Source organism: Lepidochelys kempii, chromosome 2, assembly GCF_965140285.1.
Source record: "Lepidochelys kempii isolate rLepKem1 chromosome 2, rLepKem1.hap1, whole genome shotgun sequence".
NCBI classification, from domain to species: Eukaryota; Metazoa; Chordata; order Testudines; family Cheloniidae; genus Lepidochelys; species Lepidochelys kempii.
Window position 1 is genome coordinate 184,845,866 of NC_136381.1, and position 13,838 is coordinate 184,859,703.

At 41.4% G+C, this 13,838-nt stretch overlaps 1 protein-coding gene across 1 annotated transcript in view; it reads right to left on the minus strand.

The window, feature by feature from the left end:
* STAC (SH3 and cysteine rich domain) overlaps positions 1-13,838 on the minus strand; it is a 106,132-nt gene that overhangs the window by 30,222 nt on the left and 62,072 nt on the right. The window contains exons 3-5 of the mRNA XM_073329503.2: positions 10,278-10,378; positions 7,845-7,926; positions 4,111-4,226 (exon numbers count right to left, since the gene is read on the minus strand). Of these exons, the coding sequence (XP_073185604.1) occupies positions 4,111-4,226; positions 7,845-7,926; positions 10,278-10,378 (299 nt within the window). The remainder of the gene's footprint in view (positions 1-4,110; positions 4,227-7,844; positions 7,927-10,277; positions 10,379-13,838) is intronic.

A 13,838-nucleotide genomic window follows, 5' to 3' on the forward strand; every position in this document is an offset into this window, starting at 1 on the left:
CTCAATGGTAGCAGATGACAGAACGAGGAGTAATGGTCTCAAGTTGCAGTGGGGGAGGTTTAGATTGGATATTAGGAAAAACTTTTTCACTAAGAGGGTGGTGAAACACTGGAATGCGTTACCTAGGGAGGTGGTAGAATCTCCTTCCTTAGAGGTTTTTAAGGTCAGGCTTGAGAAAGCCCTGGCTGGGATGATTTAACTGGGAATTGGTCCTGCTTCGAGCAGGGGGTTGGACTAGATGACCTTCAGGGGTCCCTTCCAACCCTGAGATTCTATGATTCTATGAAAAGCTTATGCTCTAATAAATTTGTTAGTCTCTAATATGCCACAAGTACTCCTGTTCTTTTTGCAGATACAGACTAACACTACTCTGAAACCTGGCTACTACTCTGAAACCTGCCACAAATTCTTGTTAGTCCTTAAGTTCATGACCTTGCACTTTACACTATTAAATTTCAACCCATTTCTATTACTCCAGTTTTCAAGGTCATCCATCTCTTTTTGTATGATATTCTGTTCCTTCTCATTATTGGCAATACCTCCCAACTTTTGCAATTCACAAATTTTATTAGCACACTCCCACTTTTTGTGCCAAGGTCGTGAATGAAAATGTTAAAGGTTTAAATGCTTGAAAGATGAAAAATGAAATTTGTTTTCCTGTAAATATATTCCACCTTTATACACACATTAATTGTTATTGCAGGGTTGCTTATAAATGTAAGGCTGTTGGCACTGATCTGTTAGAGCAAAAAACCAACCGACCAACCAACCCAACAGCATTAAAACATGTGCCTGGAATAAAAGTTATTTGGACTTTACAAACATACCAAATAAAATAAACCAGATAATGAATTAATTGACTTTTATAGTGCCTTTTTAATGGCAGCTGTATAACAAAACATATAAGGCTGGGTTAGCCATAATGTCTGAGTCAAATCACAACGTGATTAATTCCATTTGGCTTTGCTAAATTTCTCAGCACTTTCAGTTGGACACAGTATTTTCGTCACTTCTTTTCCTGAACTGTTGTTTAGAGCTACTTTGCTCTGTCAGTCCCCAACTCAGGAACACATCCTTAGCTATGGGAGTTAACAGGGAGCTGGCGGGACTGAAAATCATTTTATCTTGTCTCCCTTGCCAACACCCTGCCCTCCTGTTTGTCCCATCCACCTCTTATGGCTTGTCTTTTAAACTGTAAGCATTTCTGGGCAGGAGCTGTCAGTTATTATATATTTTTACTGTGCCTTACACAATGGGGTCCCAACCTGGTTGAGGCCTTTAGGCTCTATCGCAATATAAATGTTAAGTGATAAGAATACTGTGTAAAGTGGGGCAAACTATGGGGAATGTCACAGGCTGAACATGGACTTCCTAGCTCTTAGGTGGAAAACAGACATCGTTGAAAGAAATCCCAGATCACAGTTATTTTTCAACAGTTTGCAAAGGCTGGATCCCTGGATTTCCCACCAACTAGCTTCAAGACTTAACCTTCAGCAAATGTAACCCTTCATTTTGGCGCATTCAACACCAGACTCCTGCATCTCTGTAATGATTAAAAAGCCTTTGGCTCCATACACTGACAGTGTTGCACCTGAGGTGAGAATATCCTGCTATAATGAAATGTTTTGCTGAATATTGTGTCAGTGCCATAACAATCTCTGCATTATGGGCTTGATCCAGAGCCCACTGAAGTTAGTGTGTGTCTTTCCACTGACATCAATGAGTTTTGGATCAGGCCCTATAGGACAAATACTCTCACTTTGAAATACAAAGCCTCACTCCGAAAGAATTGATCCATCAAACCCTGAAGGAAGACTGGTGCCAAGTTTACATTACCTCAAACAATTTCCCCATATAAATATGCGCTAGAGGATTACATTTTGAGGGAAGCAGTGAAGTGATAGGTGCTCAGTTTGGAGCATATGCCTACCTTCCATTTATGGTCATTCAAGAAACCAGGCCAAAATCACCTAGAGGGACATGCAGATTCTAGATGTTATTGTGACATTGGTCTCAATAAGGTCATAAAAGCTGTATTCCTTCCTGCTTTGCATCTATTACCCACTTCACTGTAGCATAATCACAGCTGGCACATTGGGCAAACCAGGCACATCATTCACAACCTCCACTGTGATTGTAATGAAACAACAGCTCAGGGATGTGGGATGGAAGGACCAACAGTGAAGAAGTTAAGTTTCTGTAACTGCTTACCCATTGCTGACTCAGAATTTAACTGTGAGAAGTTAGGGTTTCCCATGTCTGTCTCTCTGTCTTATGCTTTTCTATATTATCTAACCACTGACGTGTGCTACATTTAGTCACAATCTGACTCCCTGGGAGAATAGCCCATGACAAAAGGGCATTCTGTACTTTACACCCACTCCCCATCTTGTTATGATCAAAAGTCCAGGGCAAGCTGATAATGCATCTGTGTTTTCTACACCTGAGTAATCATTCATAATTTAACATAATGCTTTATTGATTTAACAGGTAATAATTACATTTGTAGAACTCCTGTTCCAGTATAAATTAAATAAGCCAAAGAAAGAGCTGTAATCACAAACCGTGAAAGGTTTTAGAACTGGTTTTGGAATTAAAAAAAGGCGGAAAATTACTAAGTTTCTTTTAAAAGAGAAAACACTGGATGAGGGGCATGTCCTTTACTAACTCCTGTGCAGCTTTTACTTAGGAATTGTAAGTCTCTGGTTTCAATTTCTCTGTGCTTGCCTTTCTGAGTTAAATTAATGTCTGTTTAAAAGGCCATCTGTACCATTTAAGGCCCTGATTCAACACAGCAATTAAGCACCTGTTTAGGTCCCAATGAAATAATGGCTTAAGTGCTGTGCTGAACAGGGATGGATTGAAGCACCAGTTTAACATTAAGCAAGTGTTTAAGTGCTGAGCTGAATTGGGGCCTGAGTCCTATAGGCACTTTCTTGCAGTGATGAATTTCACTCTAAGGCAGAAGTTCCCTTTTCAAGTGCAGACAACACTGTAACAGAGAGATTGTCTGTTGACCACCTCCCTTCTCATTCATGATGGAGAATCACTCCCCCGCCTATGCCTCTCCCCCAGGCCCATGTAATGTATTGTTTCCAGCCATCTTTAATGAAATAAGGACCCAAGCTAGCACCATGTGATCAGCCAGGGCTTAAATTCAGCTGGAGCCCTCGGGAGCAGAGCTCCAGTAAATATTTTTAAACCTGTGGGAGCCTTGGCACCTCCCCAAAGGGCTAAAGCCCTGAGCCCAAGCGCCTCCCTATGGGGCTAATGCCCTGCAGCTGAAGCCTGGAGCCCCAAATTGTTGGGGGGAGGTGCGGGGAGCTCTGGGAAATAGTCTCTGAGAATTTAAGTCCTGCAGCCAACTATTCCTAGACTACTACTACTATCTAGGTCCTGAATTTCAGAGATGCCAATCACCTGCAATTTCCACTGAATTCAGTTAGAGTTGTGGGCATTCAGGACCCCTGAAAAAACAGCCTTCTGCTGCTTCAGTCATGGACTGGCCGACATGCTCAGGAATGAAAATGAGGGGATGTAAGGTGCTACCTTAATCACCTGCACGGTCTACCCAGATCAGGGATCCCAGTGCCATTGGGCAGCTACTCCCTCTCCTCTGCACATGGGCAAAGAGTGGGTGGAGGCAGAATTCAGTACCTGTTCTGCCCCTAGAACAGTGTGACTATACATTGCCTGCTAGTCATAGCTAGTTGCAAGATACCAATGGCTTTTTTAAAGCCGGTGCTGTGCCCATGCAAGTCACTTTTCAAATTTAAACAGTTTTGCTTATTTTAGGTTTTTACTTCCCCTCCTCTCCCTCCCAAATGATTCTAGCCTACGTGGTTTGTTGAATTTCAGCATTTTCAGATCAAAGTGAAACAGGAATGCTCACCTGTTCAACGTCTATTTTTCCTTCTTTTTAAGGGTTAGTTACAAGATGTTCACAAACTGGGTTTACAAAAAAGAATTTATAGGCCCTTTTCTAGTCTGGAATGTATTTTTTTTAATAGCCTGAAATTTGGACTTTCTGATGGAAACTAACACAACTATTGTGTATGGATGTGCTGTGATCCTGCAAAAGGAAAAGGGAAGATAAAACAGAAGAATTACAGAGTTCCGTTTGGGTGAATCAGATCCACTTCCAGAGCTGCCCCTCTTGGTCTTCTGTGCTAAGGAGGTTCCAAATCGGAGGGTTTCATACACGGGGTCGACTTTGTTGCCACAAGCTGCAACAGAAGAGGCAAAACAGAGATAAACACGTGAAAGAAAGTACCCATCATTATGTCTCCTTCACTTAGAGACTTAACTGCCCATCCGTCATTCCACTCATTCCTTGCTCCCAACCTTCCTATTGACTGAGCCGCCCCTAATCCTCTCCCATTGCAACTAAAATCACCTCATTTGTGAGAAACTACATGATCTACACCCATTCCCACTGTCCCACAGCCTCTCCCTTCTCCCACTTAGGATAAGTCTACACTGCAATTGGGATGGCACGTGTAGGCATCTCCATATTAGCTTTGATTGAGCCAGCTTGCTATAAGTAACAGTATAGGCGTGGTGGCCTGGACTAGCTGCTCCAATTCATATCTGGGGTCCCAGGTGGGCCTGTATTTGGGCAGTTAGCCTGTGCCACTGCCTGTACCGATGCAATTTCCCTGCTATTTTTAGCAAGCCAGCATGAGTATGCCAATGTGCGCTGCAGTTGCATCGCCTATTGCGGTGTAGACATACCCTTAGGCCATCCATCTCACTCGTAGATTCCTTTTCTCTGCTTTCTTGATCCCTCCCACACACACACACACTCTACGACTGGCTCTTACTTCCTTTGCAAGAGAGAGATGGGCCTTATCTCAACATCCAGCAAATTCTGGCCTTTGTTTTGAATGGAAGATATTTATAATATATGGTAAAAGGACAAAAGTCATTAGCTGTTCATGAATGGAACTGGATCTTCGCATAAGAGCTTAGCTCTACTTTGTGTCTTTGTGGCTATTTAAGGACCTAGCTGAAGCAATCTCGGAACCATTACCAATTATCTTCACAAACTCATGGAGAATCAACTGGTTCCAGGTGACTGGAGAAGGGCAAACATGCTAAATACTTTAAAAGGGGAATAAAGAGGACCTGGTGAATTATAGACCAGTCAGCCTAACTTCAATATTTGGGAAAGGTACTAGAACAAATGATTAAATAATCAGTTGGTAAGTACCCAGAGGATAATAGGATGATAAGGAATAGCTAAGATGAATCTGTCAGGAATAAATCATGCAAAACCAACCGAATTTACTTCTTTGACAGGGTTACTGGCCTAGTGGATAAAGGGGAAAGCAGTAGACGTGATATAACTTAATTTTAGTAAGGCTTGTGACACAGTGCCACATGACAGTCTCATGAGCAAACTAGGGAAATGCAGTCTAGATGAATTTACTATAAGGTGGGTGCACAACTTGTTGACAGCCCATGCTCAAGGAGTCATTATCAGTGGTTCGCTGTCAAACTAACAGGGTGTATCTAATGGGATCCCATAGAGGTCAGTCCTGGCTCTGGTACTATTTAGTATTTTCATTAATGGGCAATGGAGTGGCAACTATGCTTATAAAATTTGCAGAGGACATCAAGCTGGGAGGGATTGCAAGTATTTTGGGTGACAGAATGATAATTCAAAAGGACCTTGATAAATTGGAGAACTGATCTGAAATCAACAAGATAAAAGTCAATAAATACAAATGCAAAGTACTACACTTAGGAAGGAAAAAGCAAATGCACAACTACAAAATTGGGAATAACTGGAGTAAAGGATCTGGAGGGGTTATAGTGGATCACAAATGGAATATGAGCCAACTACGTGATGCATGAGAAAAAGGCAAATATCATTCTTGGATGTATTAAGAGGAGTGTTGTATGTAAGACACACTACGAAGCACTGGTGAAGTCTCAGCTGGAGTACTGTGTCCAATTCTGGGCACAAAACTTTAAGAAAGATGTGGAAAACTTGGAGAGAATTCAGAGGAGAGTGATAAAAGGTTTAGAAAACCTGACCAATGAGGAAAGGTTAAAAAATTGGGCATGTTTAGTATTGAGAAAAGAAGACTGAGTGGGGACCTGATAACAGTCTTCAAATATAATAAGGGCTGTTATAAAGAGGTCTGTGATCAATTGTTCTTCATGTCCACTGAAGGTAGGACAAGAAGTAATGGGATTAATCTGCAACTAGGGAGGTTTAGGTTAGATATAGGAAAAACCACCTAACTGTAAGCACTGAAACACTTTACTATGGGAGGTTGTGGAATCCCCATCACTGGAGGTTTTTGAGAATAGGTTGGACAAACACCTGCAAGGGATGGTCTCGTTATGCTTGGTCCCACTTCAGAGCAGGGGAATGGACTATATGACCTCTTGAGATCCCTTTAAGCCTTACATAGCTATCATTTTATAAGAACTGAGCACTTCTCCCAAATCTCAAAACAGCAAAAGTTTCAGTTGAGTAAAGAGAAAAATGATGCAAGCTAATGAATATGGGACTCCAATCCTACATTTAGAATCACAGGAGAGGACCCTTGTCCCCAAACAGAGCCCCAGTTAAGTCAGTAAGGTCAGTCCACACAGTTGTAGGATCAGGGCCTTACATTCACCTAGCACTATTCATCCCAAAGCACATTCAAGAACTGTGGACCTGATTTTCTATTATTAGAAATTTTAAAATCAAGACCGGATGTTTTTCTAAAAGTTTTTCTATGGTCTAGTTCAAAGAAGAATTATATGGGGAAGTTCTGTGGCCTGTGTTATACAGGACATCAGACTAGCTGATCACAGTGGTTCTTTCTGGCCTTGGTATCTCTGAACGTACGCTCTCACTTACACTGGTGTAAATCAAGGTAAGTCAGCCAAAGTCTATACATTTACAGCAGTGTGACAGAGACCAGATTCAGGCTCTATATAACACATAGCATCACAGAAATGCAGCCTCCTCTAGGGTGGAAGGTGGTAACTAGTTAACCTACATAGCGGGGAGGTGAAAGATACTGGGATAGAGCAAGACAAACCTTGTTTTTACAGAAGAGCTGCTCAGAATATTTTGAACAGAAACAATTCTCATATTAAAAGGGTCTTTTTTTAAAAATGAAAATTTACACACAGCCATTTAATTTTAAAAAAATGTTTTGATGGAAACTACAGGCAAAAATATGAGCCCATTGGCTGCTCTCAGACACATTCTTTCATGTTAGTTATTTTCTTGGTTTTCAGTTTTTGCATTGTCAGTTTTGAATGGTCACCCTTTAATCACATGGAGGAAGTTTTTCAAAATTGAATTTTTTTTTTGGTTCAAAATTTTCATTTTCAGAATCGGGTGTAACAGAGAGCAAAATCTGGCCCAAGTATCTGAAGAAATACTAACTAAATCAGTAAAAATCAAACGAGAAAAGAAAGGAAGGTGAACAAGAGAGAATGGAAGCATAATTCATTCAAGATCCTGATTAGACCAGTGTTGAGCATAGTTCACTGTTATTTTAATATACAACTCTTGTGGTGCTTCTTCCCAAATCAGGCCTGGCTAGCAGCAATGCACAGGCTCCTCCCACTTTGAGCACAAGCATTGGTTTGGTGAACGTGATGACAGTGAGCATTTTATGTGCATTGTGCCTTTGAATCATGTAATATTGAAAATAAAAATAAATACATTTCTTTCAGTTACAGCTTTGAAGGACTATTTCTCTGAGATGGTGGAAGAACACCTGGCCCCTCACTGGCAAAGGAGTTGAAGGGCTGCTAAGAACAAACATAACTTCTGAGAGCATAGCGCAGCCCAAAAGAGATTGAAAGATAAAGCAGTTAAAACTCACCAATAGGCATCACTTCTTTGATGCAGCCAAACTGTTCATGAATGAGTAGTGGGGAACTGTAGTAACGCCGAAACCCCTTTGGCTAGAGAGAGGAAACATGTGACGTGTGTCTCTGACATGACTGATATTGTGTCACGGAGCATCAGAAATAATCTCAGCTGTTCTGCTAGTGGCATCATCCTTATTCCCACTAAAATAAGTCTTGAGAGCAGGAACAGACTCTCTGTTACAGACCAGCAATTTACCTCCTTCACTGCAGGGTGCCGAGAATAGGGGTTTATTTTTTTGCCTACTGGAAACATCTCATTTCTGTTTCTTAATGTTATCTGGAATAATGGCCTTCATTTTCAAACTCTATTTTACCTTCAACCTTACACAAATTTAGCATTAATAAGTTTAAATTAATTACAGCAGAAATGCTGGATCATAAAACAGAGGTTTTGCAATATTCTATGCTAAGGAATATTCTATTGCCACAGTATTTAAAGTATTGGGAATTGCTGATTTTCTTGTGGGTCTCAGTTTGGGTCTTTATCCCATATTGGTGTGACCCACTTTGGAGCCTTGGCAGGTAGAGACACACGCTCATAAATATTGGCTTTAAGGGTGAGTCATCTTTCCTTATACAAAGCCAGAGCGGATGGGCTTTGCTCAGCAATTCTTTCCAGGAATCATCCCTTCGGGATGCAATGATGGTCCATAGCCTGTACTACAGCCCACTGGTTGCAGTAGCCTTCAGGATGGCTTAATCCTTCCTCTCCCATGCAGGAGTATTTGGCCAGTGAATGTATATAGTGATGGATCTATTCGCAATGCCTCCATCCTGCCCTGCTCTAATGTCAAATCCCTCTGCTGCCTTGTACATAGCCTATTAGAGCACAGTCTGCAGTGCACAAAGGGGATAGTCTGCCTGTGCCCGACCACTCCCTGTGGGTCCTATGCACTTACAGGTCGAAGGAGCAGGATTTGGGCCTATGTAGCAAAAGATTTCAAACAAAATAATCACATAGCCCTCAGATATTCTTTCTAGGGAGATACGGTATAACAGCCAGAGCGATGCCGCTTTTTTAGCACAGTTCATAATGAATGAAGTACTTTGTTAACTCAGTATTTACCATATCTTGAGATAAGACATTCTCAGCCTAAGGCTCAGGAATTCACTAGCCGGCAACATGGCTGTTACCATGGACATCGTTTTGATTAGTTATAGCTCATAGCTAATCAATGCTACCTGCATTTGGCTACCTTGTGTTTCCGCACTAATCTACGCTACATACAGGCTCACGTCACAACAAGAAGTGTGGAAGCCTCACAACTGGGTGACTTCATTTAACAGTGGCATTTCCAAATTGCCAGTAAAGAAATGTTTAGGGAGGATGTGTATAGCTACAATATCCAGATGGGTAAAGTTGCAGGGTGTTAATCCTGCTGCTATCGTGCTTCCACATAAAGACACAAATGGTGAAGGAATGATGGGGTTGACAGTTGTGATGCCTGTGGGGAACTGATGCTAGTGATTTAGAGCCTTACTTCCCCAACTACAGGCGAAATTCTGAGCGCCCGTAGGCCCGTAAAACTCCTGACTTAAGCTGAGTGGTGCCTGCTTCTGACAGTTCTGAATTTGGCCTTTCTTCGTTTGCTCCTGTATAAAAACTAAAGCACCACCACACAGCTTTAGCTGGCAATGTGTATAATGACACACTCCCCCCTCCTGAAGTCTGAAACAATTAATATGAACTAAATATGCAGCTTACACCAGACCAGCAATTCAATTCTTTAGTATCCATCTATCCTTGAGACTCAGCTTTCTGCACCAGAAAGTCCCAGGCTGTGACTACAATTCCGGTTAAAGCACATTCTGTTTTACCTCATGTGTAACTTCCATTCATATTAATAGGAACTACTGTACAAACACATGGAGAGCGCAGGCCCTGCAAGACTATGGGTGGATCTCCTAGCCCCTTTCAAATCAATGACAAAACTTTGATTGACTTCAGAAGGGCCGGGGCTTCAACCTATTTGTTCCTAACTTGTGTCTGGTGTAAAGCTTTGATTTCCCTCTTTAGCCTCCAAAACTAATGTATGTGAAATATTTGCAACAAAACTCGAAATGTCTGAGATGCAAGCATTTGCTCATTGAGTTGCAGAGATCCGTACTATATAGCATATTCAATTAAAAATAACTAATATTTAGATTAATTTGACCCCTGTGTAACCATATACGCACATCCCTACAACAGTACAGAAACTGTACGTGTTTTCTCAGCCCTCGAGTCATAATTGCCATAGTCTAAATGAAAGGAATTTGATTTCAGATTAGCCAATGGGCTGCATTCAGGAGGTAATTGCTAACAGGGCCGTGTTTAGAGAGCTAATGGATCAAATGGGAGCTGTATAGCAGTCTGTTCAATTTGTACCGAGCAGCTTGCTTACCAGTTTGCCCATACAACGCTGTTGTCCAATACTGTTGGTGCACTTGTGGTGGATGCTCATCTTACAAGCCTTGCAGCGGAGTCCATGTTTAGCATTTGTCCCTGTCCAATGCACAGAGATAATTTAATTAAACAAAATCAATACTTTCCATGAATTTAACAAGTGACCTAAATGCATCACAGAGAAGGTCAGTTTCAGTTTTGTAGGTATTGGTAATAGCCGTTTTCCCCCATCCTTATTTGTGTACAAACTCCCTTTGGCTTTTCTAGGTTTCTCCTGTTTAGGATAGTCTCTCCCAGGCTTCTCCCTGTTTTCCAGGATAATACTGACCTTGGTTATGAACTGGATTATTCTTTGGTTTACCATAATTCCTGTCCATGACCTCATAACCCCATAAATGCTATCACACCGGCCAAATCCAGGAACCTAGCGCCCAGACCTAAGAGCAGTGAGGGACTAAGCCCCAGGCTATAGGAGCCGCTCCACGGAGGCTGCTTTAATCTAGTGGCTGAAGTTAGGTTTTGTGTCCCAAATGTGCCTCCAAAGAAGTGATGGGCGGTTGTTTGAAGATCCACGAAAGGATGGATCCTATGGCGTGTCCTGGTCAGATTCCAGGGCACCCAGCCAGGCCCCCACCTGTCTCTGCCCACTGTAGAAAGAAGCTACCTTCCTGTGTCTTTGCGCAGTTGTTGGGTACATTTGTTGTCACTAGTCTCCTGAGGCATGCAGAGATTTTTCTCTCCATGTGTTTTCTGAGGTGCAAGACTCCCCAAGGGGATGGGGAGACGATGAGGCCATGGCCCCGGCTCTCCTGTGCACTAGGACAACAGTGCTTGTTGGACATACCGTGGTGAGTATGCAGCACCACTGAAGGAGCAGAGCAGCAGGCGCACTTTGCTTGCATGCAGGGGAACTCCCGGGGGGAAATTTTGCCTTCCTGGCACAATACTGGGTTCAACTCTGCATGGCCTCAACATGGAGAAGCACCTAATGACACAAGTGAGCCCACTGACTGCAGGGCAGGAAACATCCCTCTTGTTTATATATTCACTCACATCCATAAACTGTACTTAAGAATTCAATGTGAATCAACAGTTTAATGTTTAGGAAAGTATAGAAGAGCTGCAAAAATTTGCTCTGGGCTGAAACTTTGCTTTTCTGGGCCCATGCAGATAATTTTTGTTTTAATGGAATGAATACATTGAACTCCTGCTCATTGTTATCTACTCCGATACAGACTGTTGTGTGCAAGAGTTGGATTCATCTGCAGGCTGAGCACAGCAGAAAAGCTCTGAGATCTTCATCCGATGAAGTGAGCTGTAGCTCACGAAAGCTTATGCTAGTCTCTAAGGTGCCACAAGTACTCCTTTTCTTTTTGCAAATACAGACTAACACGGCTGCTACTCTAAAACCTCACATAGTGTGGGAGATATTAGAGCCTAATGGAGGGGAAGAATTGCATAAAGCCATAACAGAGAAAAACGATCGCTATTTGGATTGAATTTTCAAAAAGACATAAAGGGAACTGAGTTGCTAACTTACAAGTCAATGGAAGTTGGTTACCTAACTCCCTTAGGCGCATTTGAAATGCCCACTCCCTAAATGGAACAAATTCACATGAGGGCACATTTCTGCCAGGGAAGCATAGGTCCAGAAACAACAGGATTATTTAGAAGGCATTTGTATGAGCTAGCAGGTTCTTGTGCTTTGAAAAGAGTAAAGAGGACTGAACATATTAAAGATAAGTTTGTCATAGGCATCTTAGATAGGCAACTTTTCCATAAACAGCACTTAGGTCTTTAACCTCGCACTTATAAGAGCAGTGAGATGAGCTATGGGACAGTATGATCAGGCTGGTAAAGATTAAATCCATGATCACAACGCCTTTCAAAATGATTTGTCATTATGATTTGTCATTATTATTGGCTGAGCTTAGTATGGTTATTTGGTGGGTTAGAAAACATTTCTGCTTTTGAAAGTATGCATGTGGAGATTGGTTATTTGGCTAGTTAAACTGGTGTACAAGCCGCTGTAATAAAACCTGAGTGATTGTGATTTCCATTGGCCAGACGACTTAACCCAATGAGGTACTGCTGGTGAAGGAAGTATGGCTGGAAAGGATGTCATTAAGTAGATGACAAAATATTAGCCTCCCCAGAAGTTACTTTCAGGTTCAGTCCTTTCTGAAATGTCAGGTGTCAAGATGGTGATGCTGGGTACCAGCTATAACCACAGGCAGATCTGGGAATTTTATGGAGTGTGCAAGCGATCAAATAGGCCAGCCATTTCAATTCTGGTCATGTCTTAATGTTATGGACCAAATTCTTCCCTGGATCACATACTGTATCTCCACTGGAGTTGAATAAGGCTGAAGTGAATAGGACTGCACAGGGCGTAGGTCAGGATAGAATTAGGTCCAACGTAATGTCTGACAGGGAGGGCATTTTCTGGTATTTGGAGACTGACTACAGAAGCTGAGGGCTGCAGTTAAACTGCTAGGTAATGCCCAATCCTGAGAGTTATTTTTATTAAAGTCATATAGGAAAAAATCCTTTTTCCTGTGCAGTTCTTTTTTTGAGTACTGTTTGCGTGACTATGGATTTTTTTTTTAAATTTACACATTGGGCCAGTTTCAATCACACATGTACAAACCAGTTTTGACTTCCAGCTTGTTTTACTGAGAACAGAATGTCTCCTTTTCGAAAAGTGAATGACTGGTGTAATCAATACAAAAACAGGACTTTGTCCTCTCTATTCTATTAGATTTATTGGGTGGAATAAAAATTTGAAAATGACAAGCTATTGCACTTGCAAGGAATAACTACCATGCATATTTGATACAGTGTCTACACTGGGTCTGATTTTCCTTTCACTTACATTGGTATAAAACCAGAATCTCTCTACTTATGCCTGATTTTCACCAACGTGACAGGAGAATCAGCCCCCTCGTCTTTATTTTTCATTTGAGTTGCATTGCTAGTCCAGTCATTTTAATATTGTTTATTTGAATGTCGGTATTTTAAATGTTTTTCTGATAAAAGCCTTTTAATAAAATATGTGATCTTAGACATCTATTGCTCTTATATATAATTATACACCTAAAAGATGTGCTAAATACATGCACTGTATCTACATACACTCTTTTCAAAACCAGAAGCATTTTCTCTTCTGGAACACACATCTGTGAGCATTGCCTGCAATCAACTCAACAGAACAAATTATAGAAGGGCAAGCACTTTATATTTTTATTAGTGAGCATCATTTGTCACCGATAGGTATGTCGTAACAACTTGAAAGAGAGGAAAGTTTATTTCAGGTGCACACTGGCATATAAAGAGAATCTGTAAATTAAAATGGAATATCTTTTAGCCACTCAAAACTTCAGTTTCTATTTTGCTGTCTTTTCTAACTGCACAATTTATTGCGAGAACTAAGCAACCCGGGAACAATTTTGCATGTATCTACCAGGCTTCCTTTGTGCAATAGCCAATGGATTTAGGAAAGAAGAGTTTACTTTGTGTCTAAATGACATTTCATTGCCATAGCTCAGTCTTTGAAAAT